Source organism: Patella vulgata, chromosome 9, assembly GCF_932274485.2.
Source record: "Patella vulgata chromosome 9, xgPatVulg1.2, whole genome shotgun sequence".
NCBI classification, from domain to species: domain Eukaryota; kingdom Metazoa; phylum Mollusca; class Gastropoda; family Patellidae; genus Patella; species Patella vulgata.
In genome coordinates, this window is record NC_065887.2 from 41,914,216 (window position 1) to 41,941,642 (window position 27,427).

At 36.0% G+C, this 27,427-nt stretch overlaps 2 protein-coding genes across 4 annotated transcripts in view; one reads left to right on the forward strand and one right to left on the reverse strand.

The window, feature by feature from the left end:
• LOC126832274 (DNA primase small subunit) overlaps positions 1-27,427 on the forward strand; it is a 49,288-nt gene that overhangs the window by 18,941 nt on the left and 2,920 nt on the right. The window lies entirely within an intron of this gene.
• Positions 1-27,427, reverse strand: LOC126831627 (importin subunit beta-1). 3 transcript variants are annotated; one of them, XM_050562210.2, is made up of 22 exons: positions 27,263-27,427; positions 27,033-27,091; positions 25,881-26,063; positions 24,365-24,565; positions 23,536-23,612; positions 22,197-22,272; positions 21,108-21,257; positions 19,829-19,939; positions 18,735-18,836; positions 14,241-14,412; positions 13,246-13,490; positions 12,106-12,236; positions 10,156-10,231; positions 9,480-9,623; positions 8,697-8,841; positions 8,192-8,274; positions 7,885-7,992; positions 6,180-6,323; positions 5,648-5,753; positions 5,059-5,173; positions 4,550-4,708; positions 1-1,930 (listed from the first exon to the last, which is right to left on the reverse strand). In XM_050562210.2, coding segments are annotated over exons 1-22 (2,637 nt in total). In that variant the 5' UTR covers positions 27,312-27,427; the 3' UTR covers positions 1-1,929. The 3 variants fall into 3 exon arrangements, with proteins under 3 accessions (XP_050418167.2, XP_050418166.1, XP_050418165.1); XM_050562209.2 differs by having other exon boundaries at positions 18,726-18,836; XM_050562208.2 differs by lacking the exon at positions 1-1,930 and having other exon boundaries at positions 4,546-4,708; positions 18,726-18,836.

Below are 27,427 nucleotides of genomic sequence, written 5' to 3' on the forward strand. Positions count from 1 at the left end.
AACATTCTGCAGTGTGTGTTTTTTTATTATTTTTTTTTTTATTAAGAGTTAGATTTACAATGGGTTTTGTTTCTGTTATATATAATATCTGATAGAAGGCAGGGAATATAGTTCATTATATTCTATAACATATCACAGACGACAGACAAAAATATAGAGATGGATAGATGATCGATCAAAAATATTTTTTTACTCAATTATCTATCCATATTTGGTCAATTATCTATCCATATTTGGTTGATAACCATCCATATTTGGTTGATAACCATCCATATTTGGTCGATAACCATCCATATTTGGTTGATTATCTTTATATATTTTTATCTTGTATATCGATCAAATATGGATGGATGATTGATCAAATATAGATAGCCAATCCAATATGGAAAGATGTTCGATCAAATATGGATAGATGATTTATCAAAAATTGACAAGACTATCGATCTAATACAGATAATCAAATATGGATAGATGATCAATCTAATATAATCAATCAAATATGGATAGATGATCGATCTAATATAGATAATCAAATATGGATAGATGATCGATGTAATATAATCAATCAAATATGGATAGATGATCGATCTAATATAGATAGAGGTGATCAAGAAGAAGAGATGACAATAAAGGTTATTTTTACAAATTGCACAAAAACCTAACATATTATTTACAAGTCTGGAAATAATTCTTCATACATGTAGCAAATAAATACCGACATCAGAGCTCTTCCATACAATGAATGTGGACAAGAATTAATCATTAATTTTAAGTACAAACACAGCTTAAACTAAAATCGTAATTTGAGTAGGTTCGTGAAGTGGACAAAAAGATTTACAAGTGCTTTACACTTTCTAAAATTTTATCCAGAACATTAAAATACATTTACAGTTATGAGGTTTTCAGAATAATTATTTCCACGCTTGTACTAAATATAGCATAATAATATGATACACATTAAAACAACTGAAAAGATGAACAAAATCAGGATAAGAAAAAAAGATTTTTGTGCCTTTGTTTGAAATTATGAGAATAATAATTTGTAAAAAGATAAAGATTTTAAGAGGGGATGAAATCTTGACAGCAGTAGATTTACAGAAACTGTACAAGCCATAACTAGCATCATTCAGTTCTATAGTTAGCACTTTTTTAAAGTTTTTAACAAAAAGCTAATTGTTTTGAGCATTTTAAATACTGCAACAACACAACATAAGTAACAAAAAAAGAAAAACAACCAAATATAATAACTACTTTACAAAGTCAATGAGAATCTTTATTAAAAATTAATTAACCTTTCTGTTTTCAGATTATGACACTTTGCAGGTGCAGTGGTCGAATTCAGTTTGAATTTTGAAGAATTAGCATTTAACTGCTATAGAAAAGTTTTGAAAATTTATTTCAACGTAGGAGTTTAAATTTAGTGAGAATTTCGAAACTTTGGTAATATCTGTATGTGAAATTGATTTTGATCACTGCATAGAAGAAATCATAATCTGCATATTATATATAATAACTTATTATCAATGTGACGTCAATGGCACGACCTCACTTGAAATGAAAGATGACATGATCATAACATGTCACTGGATACAAATGTCTATCACAATTCACTGGATAACTTGTTGTCTTTACTGGTCTATAACTTCACGAAAGACGACGGACATTTTGTTTTAACTCGAGGAAGAATTCCACGGAATTCTTACAGGAAGAGATGTAGTTCTCGGAAGTCGGGGTCCAGAGGTTCTGTGAACTTTAACCCCTGGTTGACCCCGGTTTGACACTGCAAACTGAATCACTCCCACTTTCTCCCTCCTTCCACTCAACTTTCTCTCACGCACGAGGACCAACTTGATTCGCAGATGACAAGTCAGTCCAATTACAAGTTTTGTTTCATCACTTTTCGGCGATGACCAATCTTCAATTCGAACATCTGAAACAACCAAAGAAAATAATGAATCAAAGGGAAGCAACTACGATAGTTTAATTTTATTTAAATAATTCGCTCGCTGGTCCCTTAGGGGTCTCTTTAGCTATGAGAACGTAACTAAATATGCTGAGATATACTGATGTGCTTGTTTTTAGCTACGATTGGATGCCTTTAGTTCCAAGTGGCAAACTCAATTTCTTTATTAATGCATGTACCATCTTAAAAATAAATTAATTTTATACTATTAGTACTTATTACACATACACAGCCCAATCTCCTGAAACAACATTCATTTATCAGCAAATATTGACAAAGTAAATCAAGCGTTGTTTTTATCAAAATTGATTCGGACACTCATAATTACGGCGTATTACTACAGCGCAACTCTGATCAGATTATTACTTTGATTGGCTATTGCACACGAGGCCCCACCTTTATGTCTTATGTGTTACAGACGTAACTTTAAAATGTCGGAAAAAGCAATCTACGGTCGCTTTGATTTAAAAAGAGGGGATTTGTACCCGTTTCAGGCAGGATTATATGCTTAATTGTAGTTGGGTGTGGCAGAAATATTATAAATAACAATAATCAATCGTTGTTTTGATTAAAAATAGTCAATTTTGTTTACAAATGCCGGGTGCGAATCGCTCCTGCATGTGCTACGTTGAAGTTAATAGCACCATTTCTTATCTCGAAACACAGAGGGTTGAAGAGATAAGGTTTGTTATCTAGGGTCTCTTTAGCAGTGGGAGGAAACCAAAGGCGACCATACTATTTGCCACCTCTATAAACCATGGAAGTTGACTCAATGCTCGACCTTATGATCTCAAGCGCAGACTCAATGACAGACCTTCTGATCTAAAGCACACACATGAGATCATTTCAGGATAATGACATGTACAATCTATAGTTGGGATAAATCAATCTGAACCAACCAAACAACAGTGAGGGCGATGTTCATGGTCCTAATCCCGCTAAAATAAATGACCTAGTGGTCGAGAATGTCCCGCTTCGAACTCTAGCTGGTGGGCCAAGTCTGGCTTATGGTTTTGAGTCAGATCCCTGATGTCATATCCTCAGCAGTAGTAATTGATCATCTAACTCAGTCATTTCGGGACTAACATATGGTTCAATTTAATTTCAATAATTCGCTTGCGCGTTGGGGTATTCAGCAGTGCGAAGAAACCGGAGGACCCAGAGAAAACCCACATGGTTGGACAGGCAACCCTACTCCTTGTGTACAACCGGGGAATCAAAACCACACCAGTTGACTCAATGACAGACCTTATGATACAACGCACACACGCTAACCACTCGACCATCCAACTCCACCCTAAGGCAAAACAGATATGCAATTTGATTGGTCAATGCTTTAAGACACGATAATTGAGGGGTGTACAGTCACACTTAATCAAAACATTGATCAAGATCGATCATAAGTATTTCGATTGCTGGTTTGATTTTATTTCAATATTTCACTTGCACATAGCAGTTTTTGTAAGTGGGAGGAAACCAGAGGACCTGGAGAAAACCCACAAGGTTGGACCTTGTAACGTACAAGCAGGGAATGGAAACCCTGCCACAAGCCTTAATGACGGACCTTATGATCTAAGGTGCATGCATTAAACCATTTGACCACCCCTTGTATTGCTCTATGCTTTACTTAAAAGATAAATGTGCAATTAACTACATTTATGTGCAGGGCTGTCAGTAATTTTTCACAGTTGATTAGCAGCACTGCTAATCAAAAAGTCCAATTTTGCCAAATTTGATTAGCAAATTTAAAAATTGATTAGCAGTTTTTCAGTTTCAACGTAAAACACCTAAATAACAAGATATTACTTTAATTCATAACAAATATGATTAGATTCCATTCTGACTATTCTTTAAATTCTTAGATTTTTTAGCACTGCCACAAGTACTTGTGACAGTTTGTGAATGTGATGTAGACATTTAGTTAGGTCTTATGTCTGAAGCCAATTCTTGACAGTGACTTTCGAAGCCCCACTCATTTTAATTATTTTTTGTCACGTTTCAAAATAAATATGATATAATTACTTGATGTCTCGCAATGTGAGTGGTACTACTTGATTCCCTATTTCCGGTTTAATAGTTCCTATTCATAGAGTTATGTCCCTGTGTTATATAGTATTGTGTCTGGGTAGTTCGAGAAGAAAATGTCACGCGGAGAATTCAGTTTTGTTTATAAAATTTTATTCAACATTTTATACACGTTGAAAGTGTTGAGCAAGCCTTCTAGTCTTCAAAATGTGGATTATTCTTGTGTCAATATCCAAAATGACAGGCATATTAATGATTCGCAGTAACTGCGAATCAAAAACGTTAGATTTTAATTTTTGGTTAGCAACGGACAAAATATGTATCGCAAATTGCGCTGCGATACTGGTTGTCGGCAGCACTGTTTATGTGCCACCTTTTTTATTTCTGGCATGTTAAGTTAGGGTTTCATTAACACCTTTTTATTTCAGTGTGTTAAGTTAGGGTTTCATCGAGCCATGTATTGTTACAAGTCTTTTTTTTTTTACTTTTAAACCTCATGCATCAAAATACCGTTAGACCACTATATATTGAAAGTAGTATTAATTCAAAGAATGTACTTACCATGAAGTAGCTTTCATCTTGCGTATTTCCTTGGTAGCCCAGTTGGCTAATGTTTTAGTTTTATGAGTTTTAGATCTTCTTCCAATAGTCAGTAAATTTTGTATCGATTCCTTTTCCACCATTCCTAATACTTGGGGTCCAAAAGCAGCACAAATATCGCTACAAGTATACAGGAAAATACAGTAAATTCTCTATTACAGGACATACAGCTCTAACTCATGCAAACATGATTTATTGGAATTTTTAAAAAATATAGGATCCTAATATCCAATATTTAATACACAGTGAACGATTTTGACCCCATGTTGTGTAGGATGATGTCCAATCAACCCCCAAGATGTTGTGCAGGAAGATGTCCACCCGGCCCCCAAAGATGTTGTGCAGGCCCAAAGATGTTGTGCAGGAAGATGTCCACCCGGCCCCCAAGATGTTGTGCAGGCCCAAAGATGTTGTGCAGGAAGATGTCCACCAGCCACAAAGATGTTGTGCAGAAAGATGCAAGTACTTACCCTATAAGACCACAGCAAGCCGATACATTACTGTCACTTTTATCTTCATCTACGGAAATATGTTCAACAAACGATACCATGTGAGGTACATGTGGCAATAACAGGGTTATATCAGCTGAAATAAACACACGATGTCAGGCAATGAAACATACCACAAGCATTTAGGTCACACAAACAGGCCCAGACTGTACATCGTAGTGGACGAATACCGCTCGTTCCTGAATTCATTCACATGATTTGTAAAATTGGATAAAAATTGTTACCTCTTGAGTGTCCACAAGCTAAACATGTGATTTTTCGTACAATCAGGGGAACATAATGCATGAAGTTACGGTCCGATACATGCCAATATCGAAAGGAACCCAGATGTTTTGGATAAAAACCAATATTTCAAGTTCGATCAAAATGGGATAAAAATTGTGACATGGAGACTGTCCACAAACAAAATGCGAAGATGGGCAGGGTTGACAACAATAACAGGTTCAGTGACTTTCCACTGGTTTTATAATCTCTCCTAGCGTGTCATAAAATCTCTCTCATAATGCTTGATAAAATCTTTCTCCTAGGGTGTGATAAATTAACAACTTACGATTATTCTGTTCACCGTCGCCCTTCAATCCTTGAACTATACCCGTATACGCTTCTAAACATCCTTCTCGTAGCTCATTTAAATAATCAATCATATCATAGTCAGTCTGAAATAATATATCATTTTTAATAGGCAGCTTTTAATAATCATATCCTAGTCAATCTGAAATAAAATATTCTCCAGATTATGATTGTCGGTCCTCATCGACAGTCTCTGGTCATATAAGCAATCAACACAAATATAACCTCATGACTGACATTCAATCAAATTTAAAATAGGCTTATCAATTCTTCAGCAACAACAAAATGGTGATTAGCTTATTACATAGCAAGCAGTATAGATGAAATTTCACTGCAACACATCTTTATAAATACTAAACGTAATATAACCATTTTTGTACCAATAAGATATACATCTTTAACAATATTGTAGTTTGTAAGTGATTCCTATTTTGGTAAAATAACGCAATGAGACTAAGTTTTACAAGACATTTTCATACCAACAATATGTAAACACTGGTGCTTTTTCTTACCTTATCAACTTGTGCTTGAGAAGCTTGTTGTAAAGTACTGAGTACAACTTCTAAATAAGATTTAAAGTTTGGTCCGATGGCCAATGCTATATCTCCAAACACAGATAAAATCTGAGGTTTAACAGCACGATGTACACTTTCATTCTGAAATAGTTTAAAATAGAATATAAATAGGTTTCTAACACCAAATATCTGTACATTAAGATGATAAAGTTCTTCAAAACACAAAATATGGAATGAGGTTGGTGCATCAACAAGTTGCGACTGACTACCTTATTGTAATATCAATTTCTAAGGTTGTGTCCTATTCGAGAATAATTAAACCACAGTCGACTTTCCACATACACTTCTTTCAATTCTAACCCCCACTTTTTCTCCTCTAGTCCCGGGCCATTTTAGTCGTTGGACCAGTGTCCTACAGCTCGTGCATACCATTTACAGAATATTACAAGAAAGCTAACTTACAGATAGACTTTAGATTCTCTCTATTCTATTAGCACAACAATTATAAATTAACAGCAGGACAGGGGAAAAGGCAAATAATTATCTGTCTTGAACAATTGTTGGAGGTTGGAACATCTCATTGAAAATCTACACAGATTAGTTCCTATTCCAAGACAAGGTTGCGATTCCTTTCTATGAGAGAGAAATGGGGTTTAAGGTCCACTCAACACAAACTAGGTCATTTTGGGACTAACATATTGTTCAAGTTGTTTCTATAATTTCCCTGTGTGTATTGGATCATTATTAGTGGGAGGAGAAAACCCATGAGATTGGACAAGCAACCTTACTCGTCATGTACAAGCTGGGAATCAAAACCATGCCACTTGACAAACGTTATGATCTTAAGCTCACACCCATTCAGCCACCCAGCCCTATTTTCTTTCTTATCAAGCATTCTCCAATGGCTAAACAAACGCCCACAGCAGCTAAATCGTCCTGGCAGTCAACAAGAGTTGTCACATTTTTTTGTCACATATTTATAATATCTAAAATCTGATTAAGAATAACAACTCATTAAGTAATTATCAGAAAATCATTAGAATTTGTTTGGTTTTTATAAAGTTCTGCCCCATGCTAATGTTTAATATACAAAACATTTAATATCATGGATTTAGCTGTTCAGGTTATCAAAATTCATTGAAAATCAATATGCTTGTCTCAAGACCTTAAACTCTGTATCAATCTAAAGTCAATCGGATGATAACTTTAGCCTCTAGAGCATAAACAAGATATTTTGAAATGATCAAGGGCCATAACTCTGGCAGTAATTATCGGAAATTGCTGAAAATCAATAGGCTTCTTCGTCTCATGACCTTAAACACTGTGTATAAATTTAAAGTCAATTGGATATTAACTTTGGCCTCTAGAGCATCCACAAGATATTTTGAAGTGATCAAGGGCCATAACTCTGGCAGTAATTATCGGAAATAGCTGAAAATCAATAGGCTTTTTTGTCTCATGACTTTAAACACTGTATAATTGGATATTATCTTTGGCATCTAGAGCATCCACAAGGGTCATAACTCTGACAGTAATTATCGGAAATCGCTGAAAATCAATAGGCTTTATCGTCTCATGACCTTAAACTGTTTAAATTTAAAGTCAATTGGATATTATTAACTTTGGCCTCCGGACTGACAGGGGCGACGACAATATACGACCACATTTCAATGTGGGTGTATAAAAACCTATAAATACTTACACCTAAATTAACTAAAAGGGCTCTCATTAAATCATCACATAGTGGTAATATTTTTAAACCTAAAGCTCGACTTAAATCACCAACAACACCAACAGATGCTAAACAAACCTGAAAATAACCAAAACATTCTATAATATGGTAAAATACATCCTATAATATGGTAATATCCATTCAAGAGACTCAGTTAATTCAAATACAATCGACATGAAACTTGGTAGGCTTGTTCCTTGGACATTTGTGCATCGATTGACATCACAATTCCAAGAAGACTCGGTTGAGGTCGTATTTGTTTAGAAGCAATAGTTACCTGATATTCAGCGTAATTTTGAAGACCTACGGCAAGGAAAGGTTTAAATGCTTCCACGTATTTCTCAAAAGCTTCTCCCATAACTGAAATAAAATATTTGGATTAATAAAAAAAACCCCGATATTCATCTCATTTGGAATACCTTGTAAAATATGACAGAATTATTCAAATTGCATTCAACAGTTTTAAAAGCAAGATATTTACAGGAAGTTAGTCTACTTGTGTTATAATTTCAATTTTTATAGGATTCTGATGACACAATAACCTTATATTCCACTAAAAATCAATCTACCATGTACAAGACTAACAGTTCAAGGTGAGAAAATACAATTTATGGTCTGTTTGTTTTAAACTGGGGTTCAAGGTCCCACTCAACATCACTTAGGGACTAACATATGGTATAATTTATTTCTACAGAGAGAGGAAACACATAAGGTTGGACAAGCGATCAATACCCTACCACTTGCTACCACCCCTCAAAAAGTAACATGCCTTGTCAACTCACCTTCTATAAGAATGGAAACTGCTAAAATAGCATCTTCCTGTACCCCACCTGTCTTTCCACCTGTACTTAACATCTGTAATAACGCAGCCATTATAGGATCCGAGATCTGGGGAGCATCTTCAGGTGTTACTTTACGTAATACACTCTGCAATAAACAAAATCATTATAAAAATACAACTTTTAATTCATAGATACTTTACAGTCGCCTGTTGCACAGAACACCCTAATGTACACCTGCTGCACAGAACACCCTAATGTACACCTGCTGCACAGAACACCCTAATGTACGCCTGCTGCACAGAACATCCTAATGTACGTCTGTTGCACAATTATGTCAGTTGTGTTGAATCATTAATACAACCTCAGTAGATCATCGACGTAGCTCATAGACAATCACTACAACTTTATCAATCTCATCATTGGTTATATCATTTCTCTGAACAGAACAATATCTTGAATCTCTATTTCATGAAGGAAATGGCATATTAACTATCTTTTCAGAACCCATAACTTTCTTGATATCTCGTTACTACAATGTATATGACTGAAGCTGGTAATGGAAACCATATTGCTATCACGACAACGAATAATTCTTTAGAAGCATTTATTAACAAATTTCACAAGTCCCCGCTCCAACTGCAAGGCCAGCTGTAAGAATTTGACATTAGACAAAGAATTTACCTGTAACATGGTAAAGAGGAAGGGGACTGTACCTGTAACATGGCACATAGTAAAGACCGTAATTTACCTGTAATGTGGTAAATAGTAAGGACTGTAATTTACCTGTAATGTGGCACATAGTAAGGACTGTAAATCATTAAACTGATTTCTATCATTACTCGATTGTACGGCCGATTCCATGGCTAAAACTTTCTGTAATCTTTCTAAAACTATCATAGTAGTACTCTGTACAATAACATAACAATCCTGTAATAAAATAAAACATATAACAGTTTTCACAATGTCATATTACTTTCTTGTTTTTTTTATAAATAGTTATTTTAATAAAACATGAATTCGTAAAAGTTGCAATGATAGGCCGGAAAGCCTTGAAATAAACCACCTGTCACAGATTTTGTCAGGCATCAATTCAGAACTTGTCAGGCAAAGTGGCTCTGGTGCCGGTTTATTTATCCAGCATAGATTTGTGGTTTTATCAGTGTTTTTATTGAAAATTTTAATACATGCCCAACACAAAGTTTAAAATGTCCGGTAGTAATTCAATGGTCAGCTGTAACTAAAACAACTATATCCAACTTAATAATATAAGTTGTACACTACAACATGTCTGGCACTGATCAATGCTTGTCTGACAAGTGTCTTGTCATTGGTGAACGGGTGTCTGTTCCGAAACAAAACATGTTATATAATGAATAAACCTCTAGCCAGATATAGTCTGAATAATTTACCCGAACCCCAGCTAGAAATTGAATAGTTGGTATGAAACCCAATTTCTTACCTTTGGGCTATTTTTAACCATTTCCATCAAAGCCTCATATGCTGCATTTCTTAAATTATGTTGATTTCCATCAGGTCTACAATGAAATGAAGATTAACATCTTAGTTTCAGAAACAACCAGGACTAATAGAGACTTAACAACCAGGACTAATAGAGACTTAACAACCAGGACTAAGAGAGACTTAACAACCAGGACTAATAGAGACTTAATAAGCCATGCATTATGGTATACATAGGAATACATATTTCATCCAAAACTAAATGACTAACACACTGTTCCTTGCCAGGTCCCCTGTCCTCATAGGCTGGAAAAAGCAAAAGAACTCTCTCTGTGACTGAACACTGGGATTGAGCCATGACCACCTGGTGAATGAGCCTGGGCCAACAGGTGAGATAATTGGCCACCTGGTGAGTGTGCCAGCACTATACTCACCGAGCCAATAAAATTCTAGATTTGAGATATTGTAAACTACTGTATTAGATTTGAGATATTTTTGTATGGAAAGGAAATGTGGATCAACGCCCTACTTTTCTCCAAAGACTGGGTTAATGAAGTTATATTTATAGCATGGCTTTCATGAGTTAACAGGTTTAAAAAGAGACTGAAGGCCGAGGTGTTCAACCTGTTAACGAATGAAGAGTGCTATAAATGACTTGTAACATTGACACCTGCTTGTTGTTATTGCACAGAAAAACCACCCCACTTCTCTATATGATTTCTACTAAAACTAGTGTAAACCAGCAAAAGTGTGCAATAACATTGAACATGTCTTGTTATTGCACGGTTAAGCTCCACCCAATCTACTAGAGGGAAAACAATCTGCTTATTCAACGAAAAGAACAAAGGAAGATTTCCCATCCATGTTACAAGACATGCTCACACCATACTTTTATTTCAAATTCCAGCACGCCAATGGGTAGATGGGACCACAGCTTTGCGTACCATACAAGAGAGAGAGAAATGGGGTTTAACGTACACTCACACAAACTAGGTCATTTCGGGACTAACATGTTTTTTAATTTTATTTCAATAATTCGCTTGCGCGTAGGGGTCTTTAGCAGTGGGAGGAAACCGGAGGACCCGGAGAAAACCCACGAGGTTGGACGGGCGACCCTACTCCTTGTCACGTACAACCGGGGCGTACCATACCAACCACTGGACACTGTCCTTGCCAGGAATATACAGAGAAACCTCCATGGCTAACGCCAGGAGCGAACCCCAGACTTCCCACCGAGTATGGAGCATTTAAAGGACAATATTGGTGCCAGTCATTATCACATATGTGATAGAGCTGGTTAAACACATTCCAAATATAATTTTATCTCAGAGATCATTGCTACGATAGCCGAATAATACAGTTTTTCTGAATCGGAAGTGACAAACGCCAAAGGAAAACACATATGGTCGAATTTCTGCTCACTAATAATTCCTTCGGAGACCAAAAGTTATTATATGGGACTGTAAGAGGATACCCGACAATTCAATAAAGTAATTGAATGTCATTAGATAAGAGAACACGAGAAAAATAGAAATAGTCCGTACATTCCCTTGTTTATATTCATTCTATACCTTATAAAAACATGGTAATGTACGGACTTTTTCTGTTTTTCTTTCGTGTTCACTTCTCTAGTGACACTCAATTCTTTTTATGAATTGTCAGATATCGTCTCACAGTCTCACACAACAACTTTTGGTCTTCAAAGAAATTTTTAGTGAGCAGAAATTCGCCTGTATATCCGTTATATCATTCGTCACATCAGTCAGTTATATAGAGAGGCGTCTCGTGTTTTCCATTGGCGTTTGTCACTTCCGATTCAGAAAAACTGTATTACTCAGCTATCGTAGCAATGATCTCTGAGATAAAATTATATTTGGAATGTGTTTCGCATATTTGATAATGACTGGCACCAATATTGTCCTTTAACTAAGCTTTCAGAATTGCAACTGACCTGTCTGTAGTCTGTAAAAGTTTGCCAACGATCGATTCGAAATATGTTGAAAGACAATAAGTTTCCGGATGACCTTCTTCTGCGTTAGTTTCTGCTGCTTCGTATGCAGCTTCTGCTAAACTTGAAAATGCCTGAAAAACAAATAATTACATATAGAAGAGGTAACGACAAGAATACCCGGTCTTCAACAAAATAAATTCAAATTTTTTTCATGGTAAAACAAATTATCAACAATTTCTAATTAACAAAAGGCATAGGTACGATATAGGCAGGTATATGTACAACAGTTCATGAGATATATTTCGGAAACAAATCAAGGACAAACAGAGCGTCAAGATTATGAAGTATTTCGATACATTACTAGCTATAAACCTAGGTTAGGCTAACCTTAAAAATATCTGTTTAGCTTAACGTGACCAACTAAAACCACCTAAGACTTAAAATATTTTATTGCACTTTTCCATGATCTTTAAATTTTATTTCGCGCGTCAACCTGAAATGTATCCAGAGATTTATTTCCCTTTACTATGGCTATGGTTTGATTCATTATTGAAACTGGTTAATCACGACAAAAGTGTCATATGTGTCGCTTCTTAACAAAAGAAGATGGTTGCAGACAAAAGCGTGTGAAATAATTCTGCCTCAATGCCTGTGAAGTGTCAATGTCATTTTAACAATGACGATATTTTCAATATCAAATGAAAAATGAAATGAAATGGGGTTTAACGTCCTACGGTTCTGCTCCTAAACTGGGCCGACAGTGTGCTATGAGGGAAACTTTGCCTGGGCAGCGGAGCTACGGCCTACTCTTATATCGAATTCCAACTGCCAAGGGATCTTTTACGTGCACGCCAATATGTACACCGGACCTTGGTTTTTCGTCCCATCCGAATGACTAGACTGCTGTCCTTGCTAGGCCCTGTCCTGCAAGGGGAAACCACGCCGGAAAATCTGGATGAACTTTCTCGGTCAATGCAGGGATCTTCAGACTTCAGAATTTACTAAATACACCAATAAGAAACTATGTGCAAAGCTTTGTGTTTCTGGATCAAAGATATTGATTGAAAGTTTAGTAAATTCTTATGTCCGAGAATTCTTTGCAAACTAGGGACCAGGCTAGGTGTACAAGACTTTACTCACCCAGCAGACATTACTAGCTACTCTTGGTTCTCCATCTAACCCCTCGAGTAAAGCGTGGAGTAGATGACTAAGGAATTGTTCATTAATCACAGCATCAGGTAAAATCTCACAAACACGACCGAACATCCAGGCTGTCGTATCTCGAACTACAACACTCTGATCTTTCATTAGTTCGATCAACATGGGCATAGCTTGTTCCATTAATGGTTTTAATTTCGCTGGGTCAGGTCCTTCTATTATAGAACCTGTAACAATAAAACAGAGAATTATATAACAAATGTTTTTTTTAAGTATTGCAGGCTTGTTGTGTAACAGCAAGTGCAGGAGGACTGCACCACACAAACAATTACACAAGACACACGATATACTTACAATTCAAACTATTTAAACAATATGTATATATCAAATCAAGTTAATGGATCCGTGGGCCAGTCTTTAGCATCCTGAGCCTATTATCAAGCAAATGGATCAAAGGGCCAGTCGTAAGCATCCACTGCGTTGTCCAGTCCCTGGCCAATTATTACAACCTCAGTAGATCATCGACGTAGCTCATAGACAATCACTACAACTTAATAAATCTCATCATTGGTTATTTAATATTTAAAATGGAAATGAAATGGGGTTTAGCATCCTACTTTTCTGCACATATTGGCCCAAGACGGACATACGCCATATAGTGCGCTATGAAGGGAATTTTGCCTTAACAGAAGCACAACAGCCTACTCTTATTTTGAATGCAAACATCAAGGTTTATTTACATACAAGTCAATGGTTTATAGTCCCATCAGTACAAGATGCTGTCCTTGCCGGGCCCTATGTTTTACAACAATGACAAGGGGGGGGGCAAACCCTAATACTATTACTTACTGGAAATATATGTAACTACACTATAAATACTGTTATTGGAAATATCTACACCGTAAATACCTACACTATAATACTTCCATTGGAAATAACAATAAATAATTCTATTTCATAAAATGTGTATACGTTACCAAGTGACATAACAGCAGCGTCTCGATATCGCCAATCTTGATTTCGTATATTTTCTTGTACAAATGGTAAAACATGTCCGACAATATCATCTTCACAACACGTGGCCATCAACATCAAACAAACACCAGCAGCTTTACATGGATTCCATTCATCATCACTGTCAAATTCTTCCTAAAATTATAAAAATAAAATTCTTTCCAAATAATACAAACACTAATTCTTTATACAGAAATCAATGACTGCAGTGAGCAAGACAAATGGGGTTTTAACATTCACTCAACACAAACAAGGTCAGGTCATTTTGGGACTAACATATGGTTATTTCATGTTATTATTCAACAAATCACAAGAACTCCAATATACTCAGTTGGGAAATTACCAGCATCCTTATATAACATTCTTCTAGCGTTTCAGGTTTGTAGGCTAATTGGATCTAACACATTAATACAACCTCAGTAGATCATCGACGTAGCTCATAGACAATCACTACAACTTTATAAATCTCATCATTGGTTATAAATTTTACAAGAATTAAATGGTATTTAATGTCTTGTCAACACTGAACCAATGTATTCTAATTTCTATGGTAAGATAATTTACTGCCAAATGGGTCTATTTTTCTTTGAATTCCCACTAAAGGATTCTTTAACGAGTCACTAATTTGTACCCATGTGGATCTTGGTTTTGCGCAATCTAATTAAAATATAGATCTATATTTCGTTTCGTTTTTTATACTTTCGATGGCCTACACTACATGTAGATCAAACAAGTTATAGTGGGAGTTCACGTTCTATGACATCAGGTATTTTAAATCTACTTTTCCTTTGTTTTGATTTCTATCGCTGGAAATGTCTACCCACAGTTCCGCGCAAAAAAGGTCATACGCTCGATTCGACAGAACATTTAAATAAGTCTTCCAGATCCAAGTGTAGTAAAGACAAGTAAACTATAAAAAACGAAATGAAATTGGATCTGTGTTTCAATCAGAGGGCTACGGTGTAGTGCCGTAGGTAGTCCACTAAACATTGACTTCCAATTTGATTTTCAATCACAAATTATGCCAAAAAATGTCAGTTTGTATGCGTATTATTTATTTACATGAAATAATGAACAAAAACAAGCCCCTCTTTGATAGATTATAATTAAAACTACATCGTATCCACCCATGTTGAATGTACCGGTAAATCGCTAATTATGATTGGCTACTAATTTTGGAGTTAGATAGAGGTTCTAATGGAGACAAAAGGATTAAATTTCGTCACTGTATTTTGAATATTTTTTGGTTTTATAATTCTTTTAAGTAATTTTAAAAATAACTGTCAATGTTTTTAAATAGTTTTGGCAGAGTTCTGAATTAAATATGCAGAAATGTGCTATGTATTTTAACAACCGATCTAAGTTTCACGTTTCCCTTCCAGCCTCGCTTGTGTTTCTTCACCTCAGAATCGCTCATTAAATTGCTAATTCCATATCTCGAAGGATAACTTTCCTTGTCAGGCCCTCTGTTCTGCATCACTGACAAGGGGAAACCACGCCGGAAAATCGAGATGAACTTTCTCGGCCAATGCAGGGATCGAACACCCGACCTCCAGGCTAGCGAGCCAGCGCCTTACCCACTTAGCCACCGTGATCCACCTGAATAAATAAACAGCGATGTGATGGTGACATCTAATATCGACCAGGGCTTTGTGGGGGAAAATTCATTCATGTTGAGCCCAAATATCGATGTTCATAAAATTGAATAATTTGCTGGCACAATAATTTGTGTTCGCTAGTTTTAATTTACGAGCGCGCCTGTCAAATCTCAAGGCCTGCATGTTCCCAGAACTCAATGTTTACCTTAAGTGTGATTTTAGAATAAAGATATCAGCACTATAGTAAACTGCACACACAGATACACACAAGTTTTATTAGTGATAAATTCTACTCTTAGGTCACACAAAACAAATATTCTAGTTCTTGGATACAGCCGCGTCAAGAATTGAATAAATATTAAATTTATAACAAACAATTCTGTGCGTTTCTTAAAATTGAAACACAAGCTAGATTTTTCACAAAATAAAAAACAACCAATTTTTTTTAAAAGGAGTGTCCAAGAACCAGATTTGTTTTTTGTGTGATCTAACAATGAAATATAATTTATTTTTTCCTACTTTAGAATCAAATCTAGCAATGGAAGACCATCTAAAAAAGTTCTTGCTATAAAATAAATGTACCGTGAAGTGAATATTAAAAGTGAAATGAAACAAAACAAAAAATGTTGAAAACTAATAAAACTGAAAGGGGGTTTGTAACGCCTACTTTTCTGCACCAAATGGGGTAATGAAATGAAATGGGGTTTAATGTCCTACTGTTCTGCTCCTAAACTGGGCTCATGAAGACGGGCATACGCCATACAGTGTGCTATGAGGGAAATTTTGCCCGGGCAGCGGCACTACGGCCTACTCTTATATCGAATTCTAACTGCCAAGGGATCTTTTACGTGCACGCCAATGTGTACACGGGACCTCGGTTTTTCGTCCCATCCGAACGACTAGACAGCTGTCCTTGTCAGGCCCTCCGTTCTGCATCACTGACAAGGGGAAATCACGCTGGAGGTAATGAAATGAAACGGTAACATCCTACTGTTCCTGGCCTGGAGTAATGAAATGGAACGAAATAGGGTTAAACGGCTTACTGTTTCTGGGCTAATGAAATGAAATTAATGTCCCACTGTTCCTGTTGTAATGAAGACAGGATGATTTTTTGCCAGGAGGGGTAGAGCTGGACAATTTTTCATTATAAAACTGTCGTAGATACGGTAATAAAAACTGTAAAAATATGATTTTCAGTACCGTCACCGAAAAAACGAATACACAATGATATATATAAAGGTGTCATGTCGGTCTTTGATTTGCAAAAATCGCTATTTGATTTAATTAATGGACAATTTTTGATAACATATATTGGTGGCAGGAAAAAGAACCCATGACAGTTGTAATTCGAAATAAAAGTAGGCAGTAGCACCGATGTTTGGGCAACATTTCCCTCATAGCACAGTGTATAGCGTAAGCCAGTCTTCATTGATCTAGTCGGAGCAGAACAGTAGGATGTTAGAACCCCTTGCATAAACTTCCTACTGCACTAGTGGAGGAAACCAGGTTGGAACATCCTGAAACACTTTCTCAACTAACACCCAACACCCCAGTAAGTGAGTCACGACTACATTTATTGAAATCCCCCCCAAAACAATTAAATAGTGTAACATTACTGTTGAAGCTATAAAGTATATAGTAACTATCCTAAATAAAGAAGAACATAAACATTAATAAAATCTCCTCAATCCAGATTTAAAAATTGTGTCAATCAGCTGAGATTCACTTTATTTGTAAATATTAATCTTTCCATTCAAAGTGGCGGATCTTCATTGGCACTTTTTGCACAATATCTAATTTCTCACTGCTTTACCCACACCAAGTTGTACTCAAATTGATGATTTACATATGATTTGTGGCAATGGTTTGATTATACAGTTTGTAGGGTATGCCAATTGTTTGTAGAGTATGCCAATTGTTTGTAGAGTATGCCAATTATTGCACAATTTCATTTGATCTGATGTTAACTGATTGAAACAGACCTGAACCATTTAACTACAGTGTTGATTTGGTGAAATTTGATGTGTCCGTAAGATACATCAAAATTTTATAATTTACATCCGCAGATGGTGCCAATGTTGAATTTGAAAAAATGTTTTGTTAAAACATAGGTTTGAAATAATAATACTGAACAACTCAACCTATTGACATCAAATTGAACCAATTCAACATGCTATTAAAGGCTCAATACCACTCTTGTTGTAACTGAATAATATGTCCCAATCTTTATTCTGGTCAACAAATTGTACTATTTTAGAATATTTCAATTAATTGATGATACAAATTTCATCTTAACACACCTTATTTAAAAATTTTGAAAAATTCAATATAATGGTCGAACGTAAACCTTTTCAAATGAAACTTCGATTTAAAAATATTTTCGAACCCTCTGGACAAGTAAAATAGGATGTAATGGATAATTTACACAACAGGTAGGACACTTAAACATCTAGTACTTAGATAGAGATATTATTTATTTTCTGGAGCTTTCAAGCCAGCAAGAGTGTTATTGTCCCTTTAAAGGCAGCCCATTTGGTGAAAATAAACTGTATTATACAGAGTTACTACATATTGATGACTGGTTTTTCATCCTATCTCAACGACTAGATGTTTCCTTGATAAAACCTTCACTGCACCACTCATATGGCAAAGCCAAGATGGAAAACAGGGGACTAAGGCAAAGAGGAAATGATATGTTTACTGGTTTCCCGGTTTTTCAGCCCAATTGGCTTTTAATCCGAATCTGTTCGTCAAAATTAAGAACTATTTTAAAATGGTCATCAAGAGGTATCTCTGCACAATACAAAACACAAAGAGTTGAAGTTAGTAAATAAACATAATGTGCATTACCTCCCCTACCTGTTTTGTGAGCGCTGTTAATAAAATAGGGATTAAATACTGTAAAGCTCCTTTAGCGTAGAAACGACTTGTATTTTCAGGGGGTTTTCCTTGTTCTGCAGCCTGTAAAATACAAAATTCACATGTAATTATTTGGGTTTTATTTTTATTTGGTAAAAATTTTAAATACATTAAACTTAAAACTCTTCAACAGAATAATAATTTGAAGTAATGCAAATGTTAGTAATGAAATGAAATTGGATGTAACATGTTATTTTCTGCATCGACTGGGCTAATGAAGACAGGCATATGCTATGCAGTGTGCTACGAGGTTTGTGGCTCGGACGGTAGTGATAGTGGTGTATATCATTCAAGTCACGGTCTCAACACCTAAATAAGGGTATAACAGCTAATTATAACCTGGGCCCCTGTTTCTCGAAATCGTAACGAAAGATAAAATCCAAATTTTAGTAGACACTTCAGTTTCGATTGGTTAAGCACTAAAATCAATCTAACATTATCCAATCAAATAACTAAAATTTGGATTTTACGTTAGCTAAAATTTCGTGAAACAGGCCCCTGATTACTAAAATTTTAACTGACTAGTAAATGAAATGAAATGAAATGGAGTTTAACGTCCTACTGTTCTGCTCCTAACCTGGGCTAATTTAGACAGGCATACGCCATACAGTGTGCTATGAGGGAAATTTTGCCCGGACAGCGGCACTACGGCCTACTCTTATATCGAATTCCAACTGCCAAGGGATCTTTTACGTGCATGCCAATGTGTACACGGGACCTCGGTTTTTCATCCCATCCGAATGACTAGACAGCTTTCCTTGTCAGCCCCTCCGTCCTGCATCACTGACAAGGGAGAACCACGCCGGAAAATCTGGATGAACGTTCTAGGCCAATGCAGGGATCGAACCCCTGACCTCCAGGCTAGCGAGCTAGCGTCTTACCCACTTAGCCACGTGATCCCCAACTGACTAGTAAACCTTATGTATAATAAAATAGTGACTCTTGTGCTATAAATATTCATTAGTATAAATATTCATTAGTAAAGTCACATGTTAATAAGTGACAGATATTCTGGTAATTGATACACCCCTTACTTCTGATAATTCTATGGCTAAATCCACTTCTTCATCACAGACAGTTGACCAAAACTCAAAACCCTGAAGTGCTATTTCATCTACATCACATTTCATAGCTTCCATTGTTATCTACAAAACACAATATAACTACATGTGAATATAACGTTACATGAAAAGTGATATCAGGGTGTTCTATAAAGCCTAAGAGTAATGGGGTTTAACGTCAACTCAACAAAAACTAGGTCATTTCATGGCTAACATACTGTTCAATTTTATCTTAATTTGCTTGAGCATAGGTGCTTAATTTATGAGCTGGAGGAAACCGGATGACCTTGAGAAACCCCATGAGGTTTGACAGACATAGCTACACCTGGTCAGATACAAGCAGGGAATGGTAAACATGCCATATTAGTCAATGACAGACCTTAAGATCTGAAATACACTTGTTTAACGATTCAGCTTCGATCATCCATAAGCCCTCCAGAAAGATTAAGCATACCATGTCTTATGAATGACACTCATCAAATCTTCTAGTTAAAATGACAGAATGGACCTGGATCATTCCAGATTTGTTTCTATGTTAACCCATTATCACTTGCTACGTGTATAGACGGACTACCCCAGTTTACCCTTTAGCACTTGCTACGTGTATATACAGAGAGAGAGAGAAATGGGGTTTAACGTTCACTAGACACAAACCAGGTCATTTTGGGACTAACCTATGGTTTAATTTTATTTCAATAATTTGCCTGCGTGTAGGGATCTTTAGCAGTGGGAGGAAACCGGAGTACCCAGAGAAAACCCACGAGGTTGGACAGACGACCCTACTCCTTGCCACGTACAACCGGGGAATCGAAACCACGCCAGTTGACTTGACAGACTTTATGATACAGCGCGCGCACGCTAACCATTCAGCCATCCAACCTATCGTGTATATACAGACTACCCCAGTTAAACCTTAAGCACTTGTTAGATCTAAATACCCCAGTTCCATGCTGATTTAAGTATTGACTACTCCCTTTGTTTGAAGAAAATCAGAGAATAGGGATAGTTCATACTGTATACTAGCTCTCAGGGCACCACAGTTACCCACAGGAATCGGGCGGTTTGGGGTGGTCGAAGGAATCCTAGTTATGGGCAGTTTCATCTGGGACTTTCTCGTTACCAGGGCCCAACAACACTGACTGAAAAATCCCAAGGATCAAACGAGGGACGTATCCGGATTATGAGCCAGTGACATACTCATGAAATACTTACACAGCCAATAAGGCTGGGCCCATACAAATATAATACTTACAGCGAAAAGGGCTGGGCCCATATAATGTTCCATATAAATATAATATAATGACATAATTTTCACCAAACATTGAAGGGCAGCAACTCTAACTCGTGTATCTGTTGATTGTGTGGCTTCACATACAACTTGCATTATAAAATGGCGTTCATTCTGAAATAAATAAACTCTATTCAAAGCCGTTTCCTTATTTTACAAATTGTTTTGGTTTTAATTCTGTACAAATTAATAAAATGTTTCAAGCATGAACAAAATTGTAAACCTGGGCTGTTTTGACTTTTCTTCTCAACCAAATATTCAAGCCACTATAAAGTAAAGAAATAGATTATTTCTGTTTTCAATGATATAAATTTAACCAACTCGAATAACTTTAGGTTACAACAAAGATTCTTTGTCAGAATATTGATTCGTCATTCGTGGAAATGGAAATCATTTCTAGTTTCTGCAGTTCGTAAATGCTATTATTTTGTTTATGTTTTGCCAAATTCTACTTAAAGTGTTGGATAATTATAACTTTGTGTCAGATGTGGCGAGAAATAATTTATTTTGTCTCTACAATAGTTTTTAAACGGAGGTGTGGGGAAGATGCTAAAAGAGCCATATTTTCATGTTGCAGCCAAGGACAGACATGAATGGTCATGGTGGATAAAAGACACTGGTCTTTGTGTAAACATTTTTGGAGAGAGAGAGAGAAATGGGGTTTAACGTCCACTCGACACAAACTAGGTCATTTCGGGACTAACATATGGTTTAATTTTATTTACATAATTCGCTTGCGCGTAGGGGTCTTTAGCAGTGGGAGGAAACCGGAGAAAACCCACGAGGTTGGACAGGCGACCCTACTCCTTGCCACGTACAACCCGGGATTCGAAACCACGCCAGTCGACTCAATGACAGACTTTATGATACAGCGCGCGTACGCTAACCATTCAGCCATCCAACCCCCCTAAACATTTTTGGAACGATTAGAATCTGAGAGCTGGTATTTACTTTGATTTATTTCCATCTGTGCAGGACATACAAAAACAATCCATATCATGAACATATTTAACCTAGGTTTTCACCGATATACTGCCAGTGAACTAAACTTACCTCTTTATCGAAATTAGCTCGTGTAAATTCCAGTGAGTTTAACAAGGCTGTGGTAGCTGCGAGGCGGACGTGATTACTGAAAACATAATATCATCTGCTTTATTCACAACATCACACAAATCAGAGAAAGTGAAGCTGAATGTTGAACGAGGGAAGTGTTAAATCATTCAGAAACCCAACCCCCAAGTTGGAAATGAAAGTACTATATCCTGATTCAAAGTATGAGAGATAACTGCTTATTGTACATAAATATAATACCATTGGTTACAGCACTTCAATCAGGAATTCTGCATCTATCGAGCTAACTACGAGGGTAGTAGTGGACAAAGAGGGACATTTCCAGCTATGCTTTATTGAATTCCAACCTGGTGGACTTCATCTGAACAAATCGATGCTTTTCCTTGTATCACTGACTAAATCAGATGAGAAAATTCTGATGAACATTTTGAATGTTCAAATAAACCAGTGGCTGCCAGGCAGGATACGCCCACATTTTCAAGAGATGGATAGAGAACAAGCTAAAAAGAAAGTGATTTTTCGTACAATCAGGGGCCAGAATTCAGGAAGTTACGGTCTGATATGCGCGAATATCTAAATGAACCGAGATCTTTGGGTTACAAACTTACATTTCAAGTTTCAACAAAATCGGATAAAAATTGTTACCTCTATAGGGTCCACAACCTTGATATACCAAATTTTATGTTATTTGAGAACGAAGGCGGCCATTTTGTCTATCAATTTTGGGCTGATTTTCACGAAATTCGAACTCAGCCTTCCTTAGGGTGTAACGGTGATATAATAATATGTTTTTTTAAATCGGATAATAATTATGACCTCTATAGGGTCCACAGGCTAAAAATGCGATTTTTCGTACAATCAGGGGCCATAATTCAGGAAGTTACGGTCCGATATGCGCAAATATCGAAAGGAACCGAAATCTTTGGGTTATAAACTTACATTTCAAGTTTCAACAAAATCGGATAAAAATTGTGACCTCTATAGGGTCCACAAGCTAAAAACGTGATTTTTCGTACAATCAGGGGCCATAATCCATTAAGTTTCGATCCGATACATGCCAATATCGAAAGCAGCCGAGATCTTTTGGGGATAAACCTATATTTCAAGTTTCGTCAAAATCGGATAAGAATTCTGACCTGTAGAGAGTCCACAAACAATTGTGGACGGACGGACGGGGGCGACGGCATAATACGTCCACATGAAAATGTGGGCGTATAAAAATTTTGATATTAAAATGATCACAACTCAAACTTGACCATAAAGAACGCCAGGAACACAAATATATTATTTGTAGTTTGAGGTGGATATGAGAGTTATCTACCTTGACTCTTCTTTCTTCATACCATGGACTATCGCTGTTAATATAACATTAGATTGACTTTGTAACAGATCAGGATCCTAGAATTAAAATATAAAAACAATTAAATCTCAATCCTACAATAAATATGATTCAATTCTATTCTGCACTTCACATGTTCTGAATGGCTGCCATATTCAAATAATTGTTTTGTAATGTGGCTCTAATCCTTTCTACATATAAACACTAACTAAATAAAACATGGTCAATTTTAATAAAACTCAAGCAGAATAAATATCTTTCAAAATTCTTGTTTTCAACCAAAATCGTCCAATGTAGGAATTAGAAGGTTGGTCAACTAACATGAAAGACAAGGCAACACTACTTTGACAGCCCACAGGTTTTGACAGCCCACAGGTATTACTCCTTACAAGTGAAAACCAGGCCGGAAAAATTGTAGTGGTTCTTCTCAGTGCATTCCAGGACTCGGAACGCAGAGTATTCTAGTCTTTAGAACTTTAGTAGCGTAGCCCAGGGCTTCGGTTTCGTCTGTATATATGCCGATCCTGTCCTTTGTCAACTGTCAAAATTCTGCCCCAATTCCATGTCAAGATATTATACATCTGCTATGGTTGGTTACTTAATCTATGCAATTTCATTTTGATCTTAATCCTGAAACTTTTGTGTGGTTTCTCCCTTTGTTGGGATAATTTAATTCATTTGCTGTCTATCAATGTTAAGTAAACATTAGTCAGATATTTCACATATTCGAACTACAAGATTAAGGGAGATAATAATAATAAAAAAAAACAAATTAATGAACTGACAGAATAAAAAAACCCATTTAACTTACAATATCTTGACAGATATAACCAATTGTTTCTAGTGTTGCTTCTCTCATCATCTCCGTACTGTCAGGGTTTGTAATGTTACCAGTCAAATGTGCTATCAAATTTGGACATAAATTATGCGGAAGTTCTGCACATGCCACATTAGCTACACACTGTGCTGCTGAACTTGGTCTAACTGTTTCTGTTCCTAATGTAGCTAAAATCTGAAAATAAAACAATGTGTAAAATCAATCAAGAAACCAACAAAGTGGATTAAGTTAAAAATTTCTATTCCTGGGAACTTTTTGCTTTCCTTTTTAACAAATTAATCTGTTTGAATCAACCGTTTTTTCTTCTTCAGGTCATGAAATGGTGTTTCTGTTTTCTTGTAATGAAATGGTGTTTTTCATACTACTTTTCTGCACCATCCAGGGTAATGAAGAAAGGCAATCTGTCGTAGAGTGCTATAAACAAAATTTTTCCCGATGACGAATGGTAAACTCTTATTTCAAATTCAAACTGTCAAGGATTATTTACATGACAAAAGGACTTCAGTACCATCCAAACAAGACACTTTCATACCAGGCCCTGTCATGTCCAATCAGGGCTGCCGACAACCAGTATCGCAGTGCAATTTGCGATACATATTTTGTCCGTTGCTAACCAAAAATTAAAATCTAACGTTTTTGATTCGCAGTTACTGCGAATCATTAATATGCCTGTCATTTTGGATATTGACACAAGAATAATCCACATTTTGAAGACTAGAAGGCTTACTCAACACTTTCAACGTGTATAAAATGTTAAATAAAATTTTATAAACAAAACTGAATTCTCCGCGTGACATTTTCTTCTCGAACTACCCAGACACAATTCATTATACGGTACTATATAATACAGGGACATAACTCTATGAATAGGGACTATTAAACCGGAAATAGGGAATCAAGTAGTACCACTCACATTGCGAGACATCAAGTATTTATATCATATTCATTTTGAAAGAAATAAATCCAGTGTATCCCCCACGCATTGTAAATAAAATATAAAAAAATAAATACATGTTAACGTATTGTAAAATGATAAATCAAAGTAAAAATTCCCGTAAAATATTATTGTTTATATATATCGCGTGTGACTAGTTAATCGAGGTGCGCCCGATGGAACAAAAATAGTAATACTACTAATACACGATAAAAAGCAGACAAATTGTTTTCTAACGAAGATTTCTAACGTGACAAAAAATAACAATTAAAATGAGTGGAGCTTCGGAAGTCACTGTCAAGAATTGACTTCAGACGTAAGACCTAACTAAATGTCTACATCACATTCACAAACTGTCACAAGTACTTGTGGCAGTGCTAAAAAATCTAAGAATTTAAAGAATAGTCAGAATGGAATCTAATCATATTTGTTATGAATTAAAGTAATATCTTGTTATTTAGGTGTTTTACGTTGAAACTTAAAAACTGCTAATCAATTTTTAAATTTGCACCTTAACCGTTTCTGCCTACTTATGAACATGTAATAAAGTCTTACGTTTTCTTTGACAACATTCCTGGTTTCTTCTGGTAGTGCCAGCCATCTCTGTTGATACACTGTTTTCGTAGCAGCGTCTTTTGAATAAAGGAAATTCTTAAGTTGAAGACCAGCTTGAGTTCTTGCGACTGCGCCGTTTCCACCATTTTTCAAGATCTGTGATAGTTCTTGCAGTAATTTTGGCTGGAATAAAAGAAAATTATGTTTTTTAATGAAACCAACCACCAAGATTACTATTTAGAATTTACTTGTTTGTAAGAAAACAGTTTCAGCCTACCGTACGAACCACCAATTTATTTCGTCTTCCCTCTGAAACTTAAGTTGATGGAAGTAAACCAGATATTAGCTAATTCTGTCTCTTGCAATTTTTTTTCTGGCTTCAAGTCTTATAATACAAATTACTATTAAGATGTTTATATATATATATTTATAGCAAGCTCATACGGTAATCAACTTTCGGATGGCTATGATATTAAATATTTGCAGGTTTAATCTGGAATTGACCAATCACAATCAGCCCGATAAAGAAATGTCTTAAAAGTGCATTGAAATAATAGCCACAGTTCGGATGTTACAACATTAAAATATCTAACTTGTTGGATTAGTTTGATGTTGGATTGAATTCAGACTACTTTACACACGGACAGTCACAGTGCATATACGGCTCCAACCATAGAATAGTTTATGAACGTCTTTCGTTCTGGTATGTAATCAAAATGTCATCCTAATAACCGTTTGACCACTTCGATTCAAAAGCTTGTTTTCAAGAGAGAACTATGCAGCTCAAAACCTCTTCTCATGACAAGAAGTGGTCAGAGTAAGACTACCTTTTTTTGAAGTGTCTAGCCTAGTTGTAATAATTGGTTTTGTTTTTAGGGCTAGGCTTAGCCTTTTTTTGGCTGTGGTTGATAGGATTTGAATTCATTCCATAGATTAAGATTATACTAACAGTTATAGATGACAGACCGATCATCTAAAGACTTATCAAAAACCAGAATCCATGAACAATTTATTCTAAGAATGTAAAATTTCCACGTATGTCACTTTCGTTATCACATGAATGAATTTGTTCGTCATTTTTAAAATTAAAAAAATAACACGCATGCTTTTATAAACCGCCATTTTGGTTTCTTCGTATTCAAAATTACTTACCAAATTTTCCTGTGCTGCTTGGCCAAGGAATTGTTGAGCGGCTTCGAGTTCTTGATTATCTGCAGAACAATGAAAATTATTACATAAGAGTTGATCAATGGTATCATTCGTTCAAACAGACCCGAACTTGTCTTATCAGTAGTGGGGTTGGGGAGTGTGGAGTGCGAGTCATTGACGGCATGACGAATTTTCCAAACAAAGTGTGGCCTTTTAAAATCCATTAATATTACCTGGCGAGATGGTCTTTTCTAAGACCGTACTCAGATTTGACATATCCATTATGTCTTTTATTTTCTGACCTTCAGATTGGCTTTCTTAAAACAGTCAAAAGCATGAAATAATGACTTCCTTTATGGCACTTAGCGAGGTCAGTCGGCCCATGTGGGACGGCGGAG